Source organism: Mus pahari, chromosome 7, assembly GCF_900095145.1.
Source record: "Mus pahari chromosome 7, PAHARI_EIJ_v1.1, whole genome shotgun sequence".
Taxonomy (NCBI): Eukaryota; Metazoa; Chordata; class Mammalia; order Rodentia; family Muridae; genus Mus; species Mus pahari.
Window position 1 is genome coordinate 97,394,838 of NC_034596.1, and position 11,774 is coordinate 97,406,611.

The window sequence follows — 11,774 nt, forward strand, 5'->3', positions numbered from 1 at the left end:
CCCTAAGGATTTACAATGAGTGATTTACAATCTCATTTGAACTAGTGTGAGCATGGCTACCTGGGCCACTGGGAATATAACAGGAGAGGCAGATCTATAAGCCATTCCCCAAGAGGCCTCCCTGTGAGTGGAGAGAGAGACAGACCTGTAAGGATGCCCAGAATGATGCTGAAGCCCTGTGTCCTCCAACGGGAGCCAGAGAACCCTGCAAATCAGTGAAAGCCATCCTAAAGTTCAACAGCAGCCTGACCTGAGTGTCTAAGGAACGACCATTTCAAGGCCATGGGGGCTTTGAAAAGTCCATTTCTGGTGTAAGGTTTCAGAGATGAACGGGAGCCATTCTCTATGGTCTGGATGCAGGGTACCAGACCTCTGTGGCTGCTGATGAGTTCACCAGGAATGGAATTGACTTTGATATTTGTTGTTTCAGATGGTAGAAATGGTGTGTCTCCATGTGATTAGTTTAATGGAGGCGTTGCAAGAATGCAATTCAACCATTTTTGTCAAGGTAGGAAAAGCTTATGATTTTTACAAATCATTTCATAGTGCTGAAAGTACATATGGATTTGTTTTGAACGTATGATCTGAAGAGGGGGGAAAGAATGGGTTTGTTTTAAACAGGCAGAGCTGGGACTGTAGGGTATGGCTTCTGTCAATGTGGCTAATATGCTGTGTCTGCTCTTGCCGTACCACTGTAATGCATTCTTCCATGTCAGACCATGGCTGCGCATAACACGGGAGTTAAAATACAGCAAAGAAACATTGCTCTAAAAACAACCCGGTGACATCAAAAGTTAGTGGTGGCCCACTTGGCAAAAGCTAGCTAGAAAACCAGAGAAATCACTGTGCATTGTCAAAGGTGACACCTGCTGCTTCTATCTGACACAGTTCCGTGTCCTGTGTTATCATTTTAAATCAGTATGTTGTATAAGAAGATAATTCAGGCATCCATCATTCTTCCAGAAAGAGCAGAGCATGAGATTAAAGAGTGAGGGGGACCTGCAAGAGCATCATGGGTAATTTTGCCACAAGGAATAAAACCCTGAGAGACCCATCTGCACCAGATTAACCCCGCTCTTCCCCTTCTAGCTCCCCGGCTCCCTTGGCATCTTGTCCTCCCTCCTCCTTACCCCAGGGATGATTGCTCCTCCCTGGCCACATCTTTCCTTTGCCTTTTCCTCTGTATTCTCTTGTTTGGGCCTCTGCCACCACTGCCACTCAGCACAGAACATCAGCTTGGAATCAGACGCTGTTTCACTCCTTGCTTTGCTCCAAGAGTCTTGGTTAAAGACTCTTGTTACCTCGCTGTCTCAGGCTGTGCTGGAGAGCAGCAGCCCTTTTGCAGGAAATGCTCGACTGATACCGGCCACCGAGAGGTCTTTGGTTCAAATGGAGGAGATATAGCTTAGCATGTCTTAATATGGGAAAAAGTCAACAGTGTGGGAAAAACTGTCAGTTGGATGACCCTACCTGATTTTAATTTTTTTTTCAGTTTCTTTAAAGTGCAGTTTACATAGCTTTACATGTGCTAAGCTGAGCATATCTAAGCTGTATGCTTTGATGAGCTTTGACATCTTTTACTGTTTTTTTTTTTTTTTGCAATTACTAAATTTCATAAGCACGCGTGTATATGTGTAGGGGTGTGCTTCTACGGAGTGCATGTGTGATCACATGTGCATGTGTACGTGGGATCTGGCTATGGAGTGCATGGGTATGTGGAGGTCAGAGGATGAATTCATGGGATTGAACTCCTATCATTGGGCTTGGTGGTTAGCATATTGGCTCACTAAGATATGTCACCAGCCTGACATTAATTACTTCTGTGACCCCCATCACCACAATCAAGACAATGTCATAGCAGCCATGTCCAAAGCATTCTACACCCTTTACAATGTCTCTGTTCCATGACTTCCAGCCCTTGGGCAGCTATTGATATGATTTCTGCTGTTTACTATGAATGGATTCATACCTTGCATGTTTCTGCCTTCCATCATCTTAGGTCCATCAAGTGAGATTAATCTACATTGTTACACACATTAGTTGGCCATTATTTTTATTTTTGATAGTAGTCCATTTCATGGATATACTAGACATTATTTATCCATTATTGTCAGTTAGATATCAGAGGTGTCCAGTGTGGGTCTCTAATAAAACTGCTGTGAGTACGCACATATAAATGTTGGTGCATGTGTGCTGTTATGTGCTGGGTGCTCAGTTATTGGTGTGTTTATCATGACTGACTGTCTCCAAGGTGCCTGTGTTCTCTTACATTCACTATAGCCATGAAGAATGTTCCAGTTCCTCCATGGCATTTGATATAGTAACATTTTTTATTAGTGTGTATTATTGTGATATTTAATACATGCATATATTTTACAATGTAATCAGTTTAACATTAGTTATTCTGAGAGTTGGGTACTAGCATCTTGTTGTGGTTTAAATTGTATTTTTCTAAAGCCAGATGATGCTAATTTTTTTCATTTGTGTGCTTGTTATGTGTCTATCTGCTTGGTGAAATGCCTATTAATTATTTGCCCATATTTGGTTGGGTTGATGCCTTATTCTTATTGAATTGAGAGATATAAAACCTGTGTGCAGATATGGTCTCAAAGACTTTCCTACCGGTTGTCCTTTCATTGTCCAGACGTTGCCGAGGATTTTGTTCCGGCAGACTGTCAATCATCAGATTTCTCTCCTCCTTTCCCATCTTCTCTGCCTCTGTATGTAGACAGTGTCACAGATAGCCAAAGCCGGCCCTGGAGTGGCTGTGATGCCAGAATTCCTGATCTTCCTAATGCTGAGATTACAGACATGTACCACCACGTCCAATTCTCAATTTAAAAAAATCACTTTGATGTTGTAGTTCTAGAAAATCTTTGCCAATGTAAAGTCATGTAAGATTCTAGCTTCCCCTCCTTGCTTGCCCACCCCACGCCTTCCTTTATTTTATTTTACTTTATTTTATTTTATTTTATTTTATTTTATTTTATTTTAGTGGCAGTGCCTCCCTATGTAGCTCTGGCTACCCTTGAACTCACAGCCCTCCTCACTCAGCATCCCTAGCCTGGTTTTATGCATACACAATCCTGTATCAGGCATCTTTGTTTTGCTCCACTTTTTAATCTGTGTTCTCTTCCATATTCATGCCTGTGACTCATCCTGAGATGATTTTTTTTTTTTTTTTTTTAGTATGGTGTGAAGCGTGGAGCAAGATACGTTTTGTGTCTATCCGGTGTAATTATTCCGGTGTTGTTGTTAAAAATACTGTTGATTTTCTATCAAGTGCTTTTTACATTTTTTGTCAAAAATCAGCTGGCATATGTGTACATGTATATATCTGGATTCTTCCTTCTGGTCCGTGGCTCCCCTTACCCTATGCCACACCATCAAAGGCCATTCTGTCACAGAAGCCATGATCTTTCACTCATCCTTTTCAAAGTAGTTTGACATTTATAGGGACTTTGCCTTCACAGAAAGGTTTTTAAAATCAGCGTGTCAATTTCTGCAAGACTGCTCAGATTGTTACTGGGATTTCTTTGAGGCTTAAGGTTGGAAGAAACTGTAGTCTTAACAGAATCCTCTCCCTACCCACAAGCACACTCTGTCTTTACAGTTGTATGTGGCCAACTTCTCTCAGAAATACTGCACAGTTCAGAAGTATGTCTAAAAGGATTGCATCATATTTCCATCAGTTTTATCCACAAACATGTCACATGGTCTACTAAGTCTGGGAAGGGGGATTGGGAGAGCAGTGTCATTTGTGGATTTGCTTTGTCTCTTTCCAGTTCTATCAGTTTCAGTTTTACGTATAATTTTCAAGAAACTCTCCTATCAGGCCTATATGTTTGGGATTATTGTATTTCCTTAATGACATGAAATTATGAAATGTCACCTTTTATACTTTGCCAATCTTTCCCCTGAAGGCTACTTTGTCTAATGTTAATAAAAAGCAAGGTAGCTCTTTCTTGCCTGGTGTTAGGATGATAAATCTACTTCCATCTTTTTTTTTTTTTTAAATCTATGTCTATAAAGTGTGTTTCTTACAGACAATGTGCAGTCAACTGTCTTTTTTAAAGCATCCAGTTTGACAGCCTCTTCCTTTTGGTTAAAGTCTTTAGACCGTTTTCATCCAGTGTATTTTGTCGCAGTGTGGGTTTAAAACAATCAGCTTCTCACTCTTTTCCTATGCTTCTCACCTGGTCTTTGCCCTTTATTCTGCTTCTCCGCTTTGGATTAATTGAGAATTTTGATTTTTAATTGAGAATTTTGTGATTGTATTCCGATTATGCTTCTCTTTGTTTCATTTCTTAAGATGGAAACTTGGCTCATTAAAATCTGGAATTTTCTTTTCAAGCACCAGTGCTTAGACTTAGTTTCCTTTTGAGTGCTGTTTTAAGTACTTTCCTTCAGTTGGGTGCTATATATTCATCACTTCTATTGAGTTAAAAACACTTCCTAATTCCTGTTTTAGCTTCTTGTTTGACCTGTAGATTTTTAAGGAGTATTTTAAATTATCTTCTCAAGAGTATTCCATTTATTATTTTTAGTGGTTGATTTTGAGTTTATAGTGTATATATTTTTTAACTTATCACAATACTGTATTATTACTTGTATCTATTCCCACTTCCTGTCTCTATACATGTTATAAACTAAACCACACAGGTGAGCCTTGAACTCATTCTATAGCCCAAGTAAGCCTTGAATTTATAATCTCCCTACCTCAGCATCCCCAAATAGCTGAGATTATAGGCCTACACCACCAGGCCCAGGCACTATCTTGCTGTTTTGGTCTTAAATAAGTAACAGTCACTTAAAGGGATTTGAAATGAAATAGGCTTTGAATGTATTATACTTTTTATTGTTTTCATTTGTCACTTTCTTTTTTACAGTCTGTTTTTGTTTTTATTTATGCATAGGGATGTGTGACTGTGGAGGGGTCCCCCACCTACATATACTTGCTGGCACCAGAACAGGGTGTTGACTCCCTGAAGCTGGAGTTACAGATGGTGGTGAGCCACCAGACATGGGTGCTAGGAACCGAACCTGGGTCTTTTCTAAGAGTAAACATGCTCTACCTTCTGTTACCGTCCCTTCTTTACTTTTAAAAACATTTCTCATGCCAGCCTGCTGGTAATGCATTACTTTGATGTCTCAAAAAATTCACAATTTATCTTTATTTATTCACCTTTTTATATTTAAATAAGTCAAGGTATCACTATGTAGACCCTGCTGGCTTTGGATTTCAGCAATCCTCCTGCCTCTGTTCTTGGGATTACAGGTTTATTCACTATACCTAGCTTGCAGTGCTTTAACAATCCAAAGTCCTGTGTACCAGGCTCTGGATACACAGTCACCCAGTGTCTGAGAAGTGTGACCCATGATCTGCCTGCATCCATTATTCCCAACAGGAGTCTGCGTGCTTCCTACATTTCCTCATCTGTTATGATACATCCCCAGACCCTGGCTCTGGTCCCGGCCCCGCCCCCTTGAAGGCTTTGCCTTTATCACTGTGGTGTTTGGAAGATGGTGAATCATGGTAATTTCCTTTGTAGTCTTGTGTTTGAGTTTGCTGAGACTTGGGGTTTATAGGTTGTTGTTGTTTATTTGTTTGTTTTAGGGGTTGGGGAGGCATCACCATCATTTCTTTAACTGTTCATCTTTCAGCTCCTCCATCTGACTGTCTCAGCCTTCCATTTTCTTGGTCTTCCTGGAAATAAGCATAGTAGGTTGGTGACTTGCAGCCCAGCCTGCTGGCCTGGGCTTGCTGCCTGCACCCATGTGGTAGAGGGGGGAACAGATCCCTGCAAATTGTTCTCTGATATCCATATCCATTCTCTCTCTCTCTCTCTCTCTCTCTCTCTCTCTCTCTCTCTCTCTCTCTCTCACACACACACACACACACACACACACACCTCACACACACACACACACACACACACACACACACCTCATCAGTGAACAACTTTTTAATTAAAAATAGGTGGAACAATTCTTTTAATTCTATCGTTTGTGCCCTTTTGACTTTTTCTTTTTCTATTTTTTCTTCTATTTTTTTTTTTTTTTACTTTTTCTTCTATTTTTTTCTTTTTTCTCATTTGTGGGTCATTTTTCTGTTTCTTTGCCTGCCTTGTTGGGTTTTTATTTTTTTGCTTTTATTTATTTTTTTGATTCTTGACATTGTGGGTCTGCTAGCTGTTTTTATACTCATTTGAACATTCTTGATCTCATTTAGTGAGATAATTAAATTACTCCCAAGCCTTTGAACCTTTCTCGGGCTGGATCTTCAGCTTTGTCAATTGAGATAGAAGAGGAACTTCCACATTCATACCGCTTCAGTAGCACCACTGTGATGGAGCCCCTTCCTGACAGACTTGTTCAGTCCTCCCCTCTCACCCATCCAGTGAGCACCAACTCTTCTCACCCTATGTCTGCAGCATGTATGCTTCCCTCCAGTCACTTTATACCATCTTTTCCTCGGTGTTGGGTGTTTTTCCTGCTGATGCGCACTGATCGGTATTCAGCTGAAGTGCAGGGAGACCCCTAGAAGACCCGTGGTACTCTGTCTCGGTGGCACTGTCTCCGTGGCACTGCCTCTGTGGCACTCTGTCTCTGTGGCACTCTGTCTCCGTGGCACTGTCTCTGTGGCGCACTGTCTCCATGTGCAGCTCCTTTCCCCCACTTTCTCCACATGGCTCTCTGCTCTCCTGTTTGTAAACTCCAGCCATGTGGAATAGCAAATTCATCTTCAGATCATTGCAGGTTGCCTAAGCATGCAGAATGTCTCTGCAGACCACTGTAGGCTACCTCTACAGTACACCTCCCCCACCTCTTTCCCCGTGCCCAGAAACCACTCCTGCTTTACCTGGACCACCAAGCAGCCACCACTCTAAACCCTGACTCCAATGTCCATGTCTTTCTTCATCTTTCTTCAACTGTCTCCATCATACCTCTGTGGTGAAAGGGCTTTGCCTGTCTTTGGGAGGCACTGTGAATTTGTAATTAAGCCCAGACCCCCTAATGGGACATCCAAGGTCACCTGTGGCTCATGGCTGGTGGCTTGGCATTTGTTTTCTAAACCCCCTTCCCATGACCCACTAAGACTCTTTCTTCTCAACACTCAGGAGTCCCTCCCACCCCTCATGACTTTGCACACTCCCACAGTTGTGTCCAGGCTTTGTCCCTTGTATTCTTTCTCTGGGTTTGCCATGGTGAGGACCTCAGACTGGGTGGCTTAAATATCAGAAACTTATACTTTCACAGTCTAGACGGCTAAAGGGCTGGGAGCAGGGTACCAGCAGGGTTGGCTCCTTGCGCAGACGGTGAGAGGGCATCTTCCTGCCTCTCTCTGAGCCTGTGGCAGATCTTTGGCATCTCTTGGCTTCCATCTCTTCCCAGTGTTCTCCCCATGTGCGTCTGTGTCCAGACTCCCCTCTTCATGAGGATGCCAGCTGTATTGGATTGAGGCCCCGCTGTTCCAGGATGACCCCATCTTCACTGACTACATCTTCAACAGTCCTGTTTCCAAAAAAGGCTACATTCTGAACACGGCAGGCCAGGACTACAATGCAGAATTTTTGGAAATTTAGTTTAATCCACAAGAGCCCTACTGTTGGGTTGGAGCGATGTTTAAAAGAAACAATGGAGTGAAGTGTCACAATACCTATGCGTTTAAGAAGGTGCTGAGAAGTGCCAGAATAAACCAACACTTCCAAACTTACCGGATTGGCATTTCTTGTCCCATTTACACCCCTAACTTCCTTCCCTATTTACAAAGTGATGAGCACTTACGAACATTTTAATGGGTAGAAGTGTAATTGAGAGGTCAAAGCAGAGAGCAGAGAGTGCTGGAGATGGTTGTCCTGGGGTGGCATGACCCCAAGGAAGGAGTACTTCAGAGGCAAAGCAGAGACAAACCCCTGTCTTGTGGGTACCCACCCTTCTAAAATTCCCAGCTTCATCTTGCCTTCTGAACTCTCTCCATAGCTTTCCTAAAAATCTGACCCCGGGCCCCCCATCTTGGAACCCTTCTGCCTCCCCCCTCCAGACACTCCCGTGGAGTGATACATGTGACTTTGTCTTTGCTTCCCACCCTAGTCAGATACCTCCAGGGCTCTCTTATTTTCTGCTGTGGATACAATGTATTTCGGCTCTGTTCTTTCACTGCGGTTTCATGCTTTTACCAGCTACAGGCAGATCCAGGGGCCACTCCTCTCAGCCTGGCTGTAAAGATCCTGAGGAGGAAATCCCATTTCAAGAAAGTAGGGATTTAATTAAACACGAACACATTTAATTTCCCATGCTTAATAAATTCAAGAGACCATAGTTATCTACTCTAAAGTGTGTGTTTTAAGCAACCATGGGGCACTTATTAACCTCCAAATGCTGCCATCTTGGTGGGGTTTAGCCTGGAAAAGACACCGCTGCTAACCGTGGCTCTGTGACAGCCTCACTTCTCATCGCTGCTAACAGTGGCTCTGTGGCAGGCCCGAATCTCTTGCCGTGCTGAGTACATTCAGTGCAGTCTGTGCTCCCTTGCAGTACTAGAAGCTCATGTGGGAGCTGGAAGACACCAGTAACCAGCCTTCTGTCTCTCTCCATACAGCTGATCCCTATGTGGTTACCAATGATTCAATCAAATACCAAGGTAAGTCATCCCCCGGGTTGTCTGGAAGCTCTGTTCCCTCTAGAGAACCTCAGAGCATCCATAAGAAAACATTACTGCTCCCTTGACTACAAAGAAGGAACCATTTTGACCTACTTCTGGTCTCTTGGGCTGATAATACAGGAGACTCTCGGCAGATAAGGGGCTTACAGAGGGCATCAGCAGGGGCCCTGGTCCTGCTCACTGCGGATGAAGGAAGAAGCACTGGTCCCTAATTAGAGGACAACCCCTATTTAAGAAGGATAACCATGGAGTCTAGCACAGACAAACCCGGTGATATCATATGACAATCTGGGATGGAAGGAATTCCAGGAAGAAGGGATAACACCAAATAAATGACATAATTGAGCTAGAAAGATCTGAATCCCTTCATTCTATGTATGAGGAAAGTTGGGACCATAAGGACCAGTGGCTTAGATAGGGTCCCTGATCCTGGAAGGGCTCCCCCTGAGTGGATGTTTCCCAAACCCGGGTCTCACTGGTGGTGACATTTTGACACATACCCCTTAGTGACAAATATATTGGGTTTGGCAATAAATGGCAGAGCCAAACACTGCTCCACAACTGGTGCCTGTCTGAGGCATCTGGAAATATTGGGGAGAGAGAAGGGCAAAAACACTCTTGCTGGATTTCCTTCCCTAGGTTGGGAAGCTGTACTAGTGGAAGGAGAGGGGTGTGGACTCAAGACACCTAGTATGTCAAAAGCCAGCAGGGCAACTGCCAACATCATGGTCATGAGGGCTTGGTGGGGACCTGGGAGAAGGATAAACTTTGACCTGACCGCTCCTTGTCGAGTGTCATGAAGACCAATTATAATATTAAAATGTACTGACCATCTGCTATGAGCCTGGTTCCCTTAACTCGCTTGTCTTATGGAGCCCCTGAAATAAGTGCTACAGCCCAATCTTCCTGGGACAAAACCCTAATGCGGACTTGTCCCCACAGCTTCCCCACTCCAGAGCTGAAGCACCTAACCACTGTATCAGCAAAGGGCCCTGTGCTGAACGACAGAGGCTGCTAAGGCTCAGTGTGGTAGTCCAGGCTCTGGGCATTAGCTCCTCATTCCCATTGCAGTGACTCAACATGAGCTCATCAGTATGGATGGAGCAGAGCCGGCCCCACCCCCACCCCCACCCCACCCCCACCCCACCCCCACATAGACCGACTGCCCCACCCATCCCCACCTGACCTGTGCACTTAGCAGAAAGAACTGACCTGTCTTCTACCCTTTCTTAACAGCACTTATCCGCCGGCCTCCAGCTTCGTCTCCAGGCCATTCAGAACAACGTGAACCACCACAGCCTAAGGACGCTGCCCGGCTCGGGCCAGAGCAGTGCTGGCCTAGCAGCCCTCCGGAAATGGCTGCAGTGCACCCAGTTCAAAATGGCCCAAGTGGAGATCCAGTCCTCAGAAGCAGCTTCTCAATTTTATCCTCTATGAGTGGACTCCTCGGCTCCAGTGTCAACACGCTGGCTTAGCAATAATGGGTATAAAAAACAAACAATTTGATCCAAGCAGGTTGGGGAACCTTGGTACTGTACTCTCTTTCTAGTTTAGTATAAAGACGTGCAAAGGCCGGAGAGGGCCACAAACGAAGCTTTCTTGCTACACATATTTCTGATGACTCCTTGGGCTATCTGATTAAGTGTTTCCTTACATTATTTTTTAAGAAAAAAAAAAAAAACAAAACCAAAATCATTTTTCTTTATCTAACTTCTATTTTTTTTAAGAAAAAAAAAAATAGACTGGTGGGTACTCACAGAAAAGTTGTATAAAGTCCCCCTGTTGCTATTTTTGATGATAGAGAATAAATAGGGTTTTTGAAACCTTTGTAGTGTTTTTTCTTAAAAATCCACTCTTGGAAATGCAATAAAAACAAAAACGAACTCAAGTCACCAGAATCCAGTGACACTTGACCGAAGCTTTTTGTCATCATCCCTAGAAAAAGGCAGTTTGCAAGGAACATTACAAAGTGCACTTAGAAATTAGGTGGCTAAACTGTGCAAATTCTGTTTTTAATACACTTTCCCAAAACCGTCTGTTAAGTTGTATTATTTTTAAAACTAGTTTTTTCAACTCAGTAGTTCTGGGCTGGGCTTTCTTACAAGCTTTACGGTCATCTTCTTAGTTTTGTGACTCATAATTTTATTCTTTTGTTAACACTTGTCTGGGACTCCATTTAAAACTACAGCTTGCACAGTGGACCAGAGGAGGCCCTGCACAGGTTCTGAGCGCCGCCCCTGGAGTTACATTTCGTAAGAGGACCAGTTTATTTATACTTACTCCTTAGCATTCCCAAAGCAACCTCTTTCCCCCAACCCCCCACCTCCCACTGTTACACACTTACCAGACATAGTAGACATTTAACCCGAATGCTGACATACTATTAAATGCATTTTTACTATCTTTATGAGCCTCGGGTTTGTAGAAGTCAGTTTCCAGAGCTAGCATTTATTTCCTGGCAACCATCTCTTCAGAACTTTTATAGATCCTCACCTCCTCTAAGACTGAAATCATTCGGAGACAAGGGCTTCTCTTCTTATCCAGTCCACTCCCTTTCAAGGACTTTGAAAGCACAAGCTAATTCCCTTTTTTAAAAACGAGTTGGTTAGCAAGAGCCTCCTCCTCTGTTCTTCTGGGAAGCCTGATGGGCTGTGTTAGTCCAGGGAGGACCATAGAGCTTGGAGAGCCTGTAGGGAACCTGCTCTCAGGGAACCTACTGGGCCTGTCCTCAGAGCACCAAAGCGGCAGCGGCGCTGTTTGTATCTTCCTGACATATTCTTCAGAAAGGCCGTCTCGCATAGTCAGGACCCTCCAGCCACGCTTGGCCTTGTTTCTGTGAATATTCTGTGTTCCAGTAAGTTGTACACATATTAATTTCACTTGAATTTGCAAATGGTGACAGCTTTGGGGGTATGTACCATCCCAATCCCCAGAATGTGTCACACAGTACGTGTTTGATAATATTTGCTGAATCAGATGCATTTAATTCTTTGTGGTGTTATCCAGTGGGCTCAGCTAGGGCTGAATTGTCACAGTCGGCTCTGGTTCAAAGACTCTTACAAGGGCTTACCCATCAGAGGAGAAAGTTCTAACCGGTCTCCTGGGGAGT

At 43.6% G+C, this 11,774-nt stretch overlaps 1 protein-coding gene across 14 annotated transcripts in view; it reads left to right on the plus strand.

The window, feature by feature from the left end:
• The window catches only part of Unc79 (unc-79 homolog, NALCN channel complex subunit), a 232,442-nt gene extending 221,355 nt beyond the window's left edge, over positions 1–11,087 (plus strand). For 11 of the 14 annotated variants that reach the window (XM_021201628.2, XM_021201627.2, XM_029540666.1 and 8 more), the window contains 3 exons: positions 431–508; positions 8,603–8,644; positions 9,902–10,524. In XM_021201628.2, the coding sequence (XP_021057287.1) occupies positions 431–508; positions 8,603–8,644; positions 9,902–10,102 (321 nt within the window). In that variant the 3' untranslated portion in view covers positions 10,103–10,524. Of the gene's footprint in view, positions 1–430; positions 509–8,602; positions 8,645–9,901 lie in introns of all 14 variants that reach the window. The other 3 variants (XM_021201626.2, XM_029540675.1, XM_021201629.2) reach the window with 3 other exon arrangements.
• Positions 11,088–11,774: the final 687 nt, after the last annotated feature.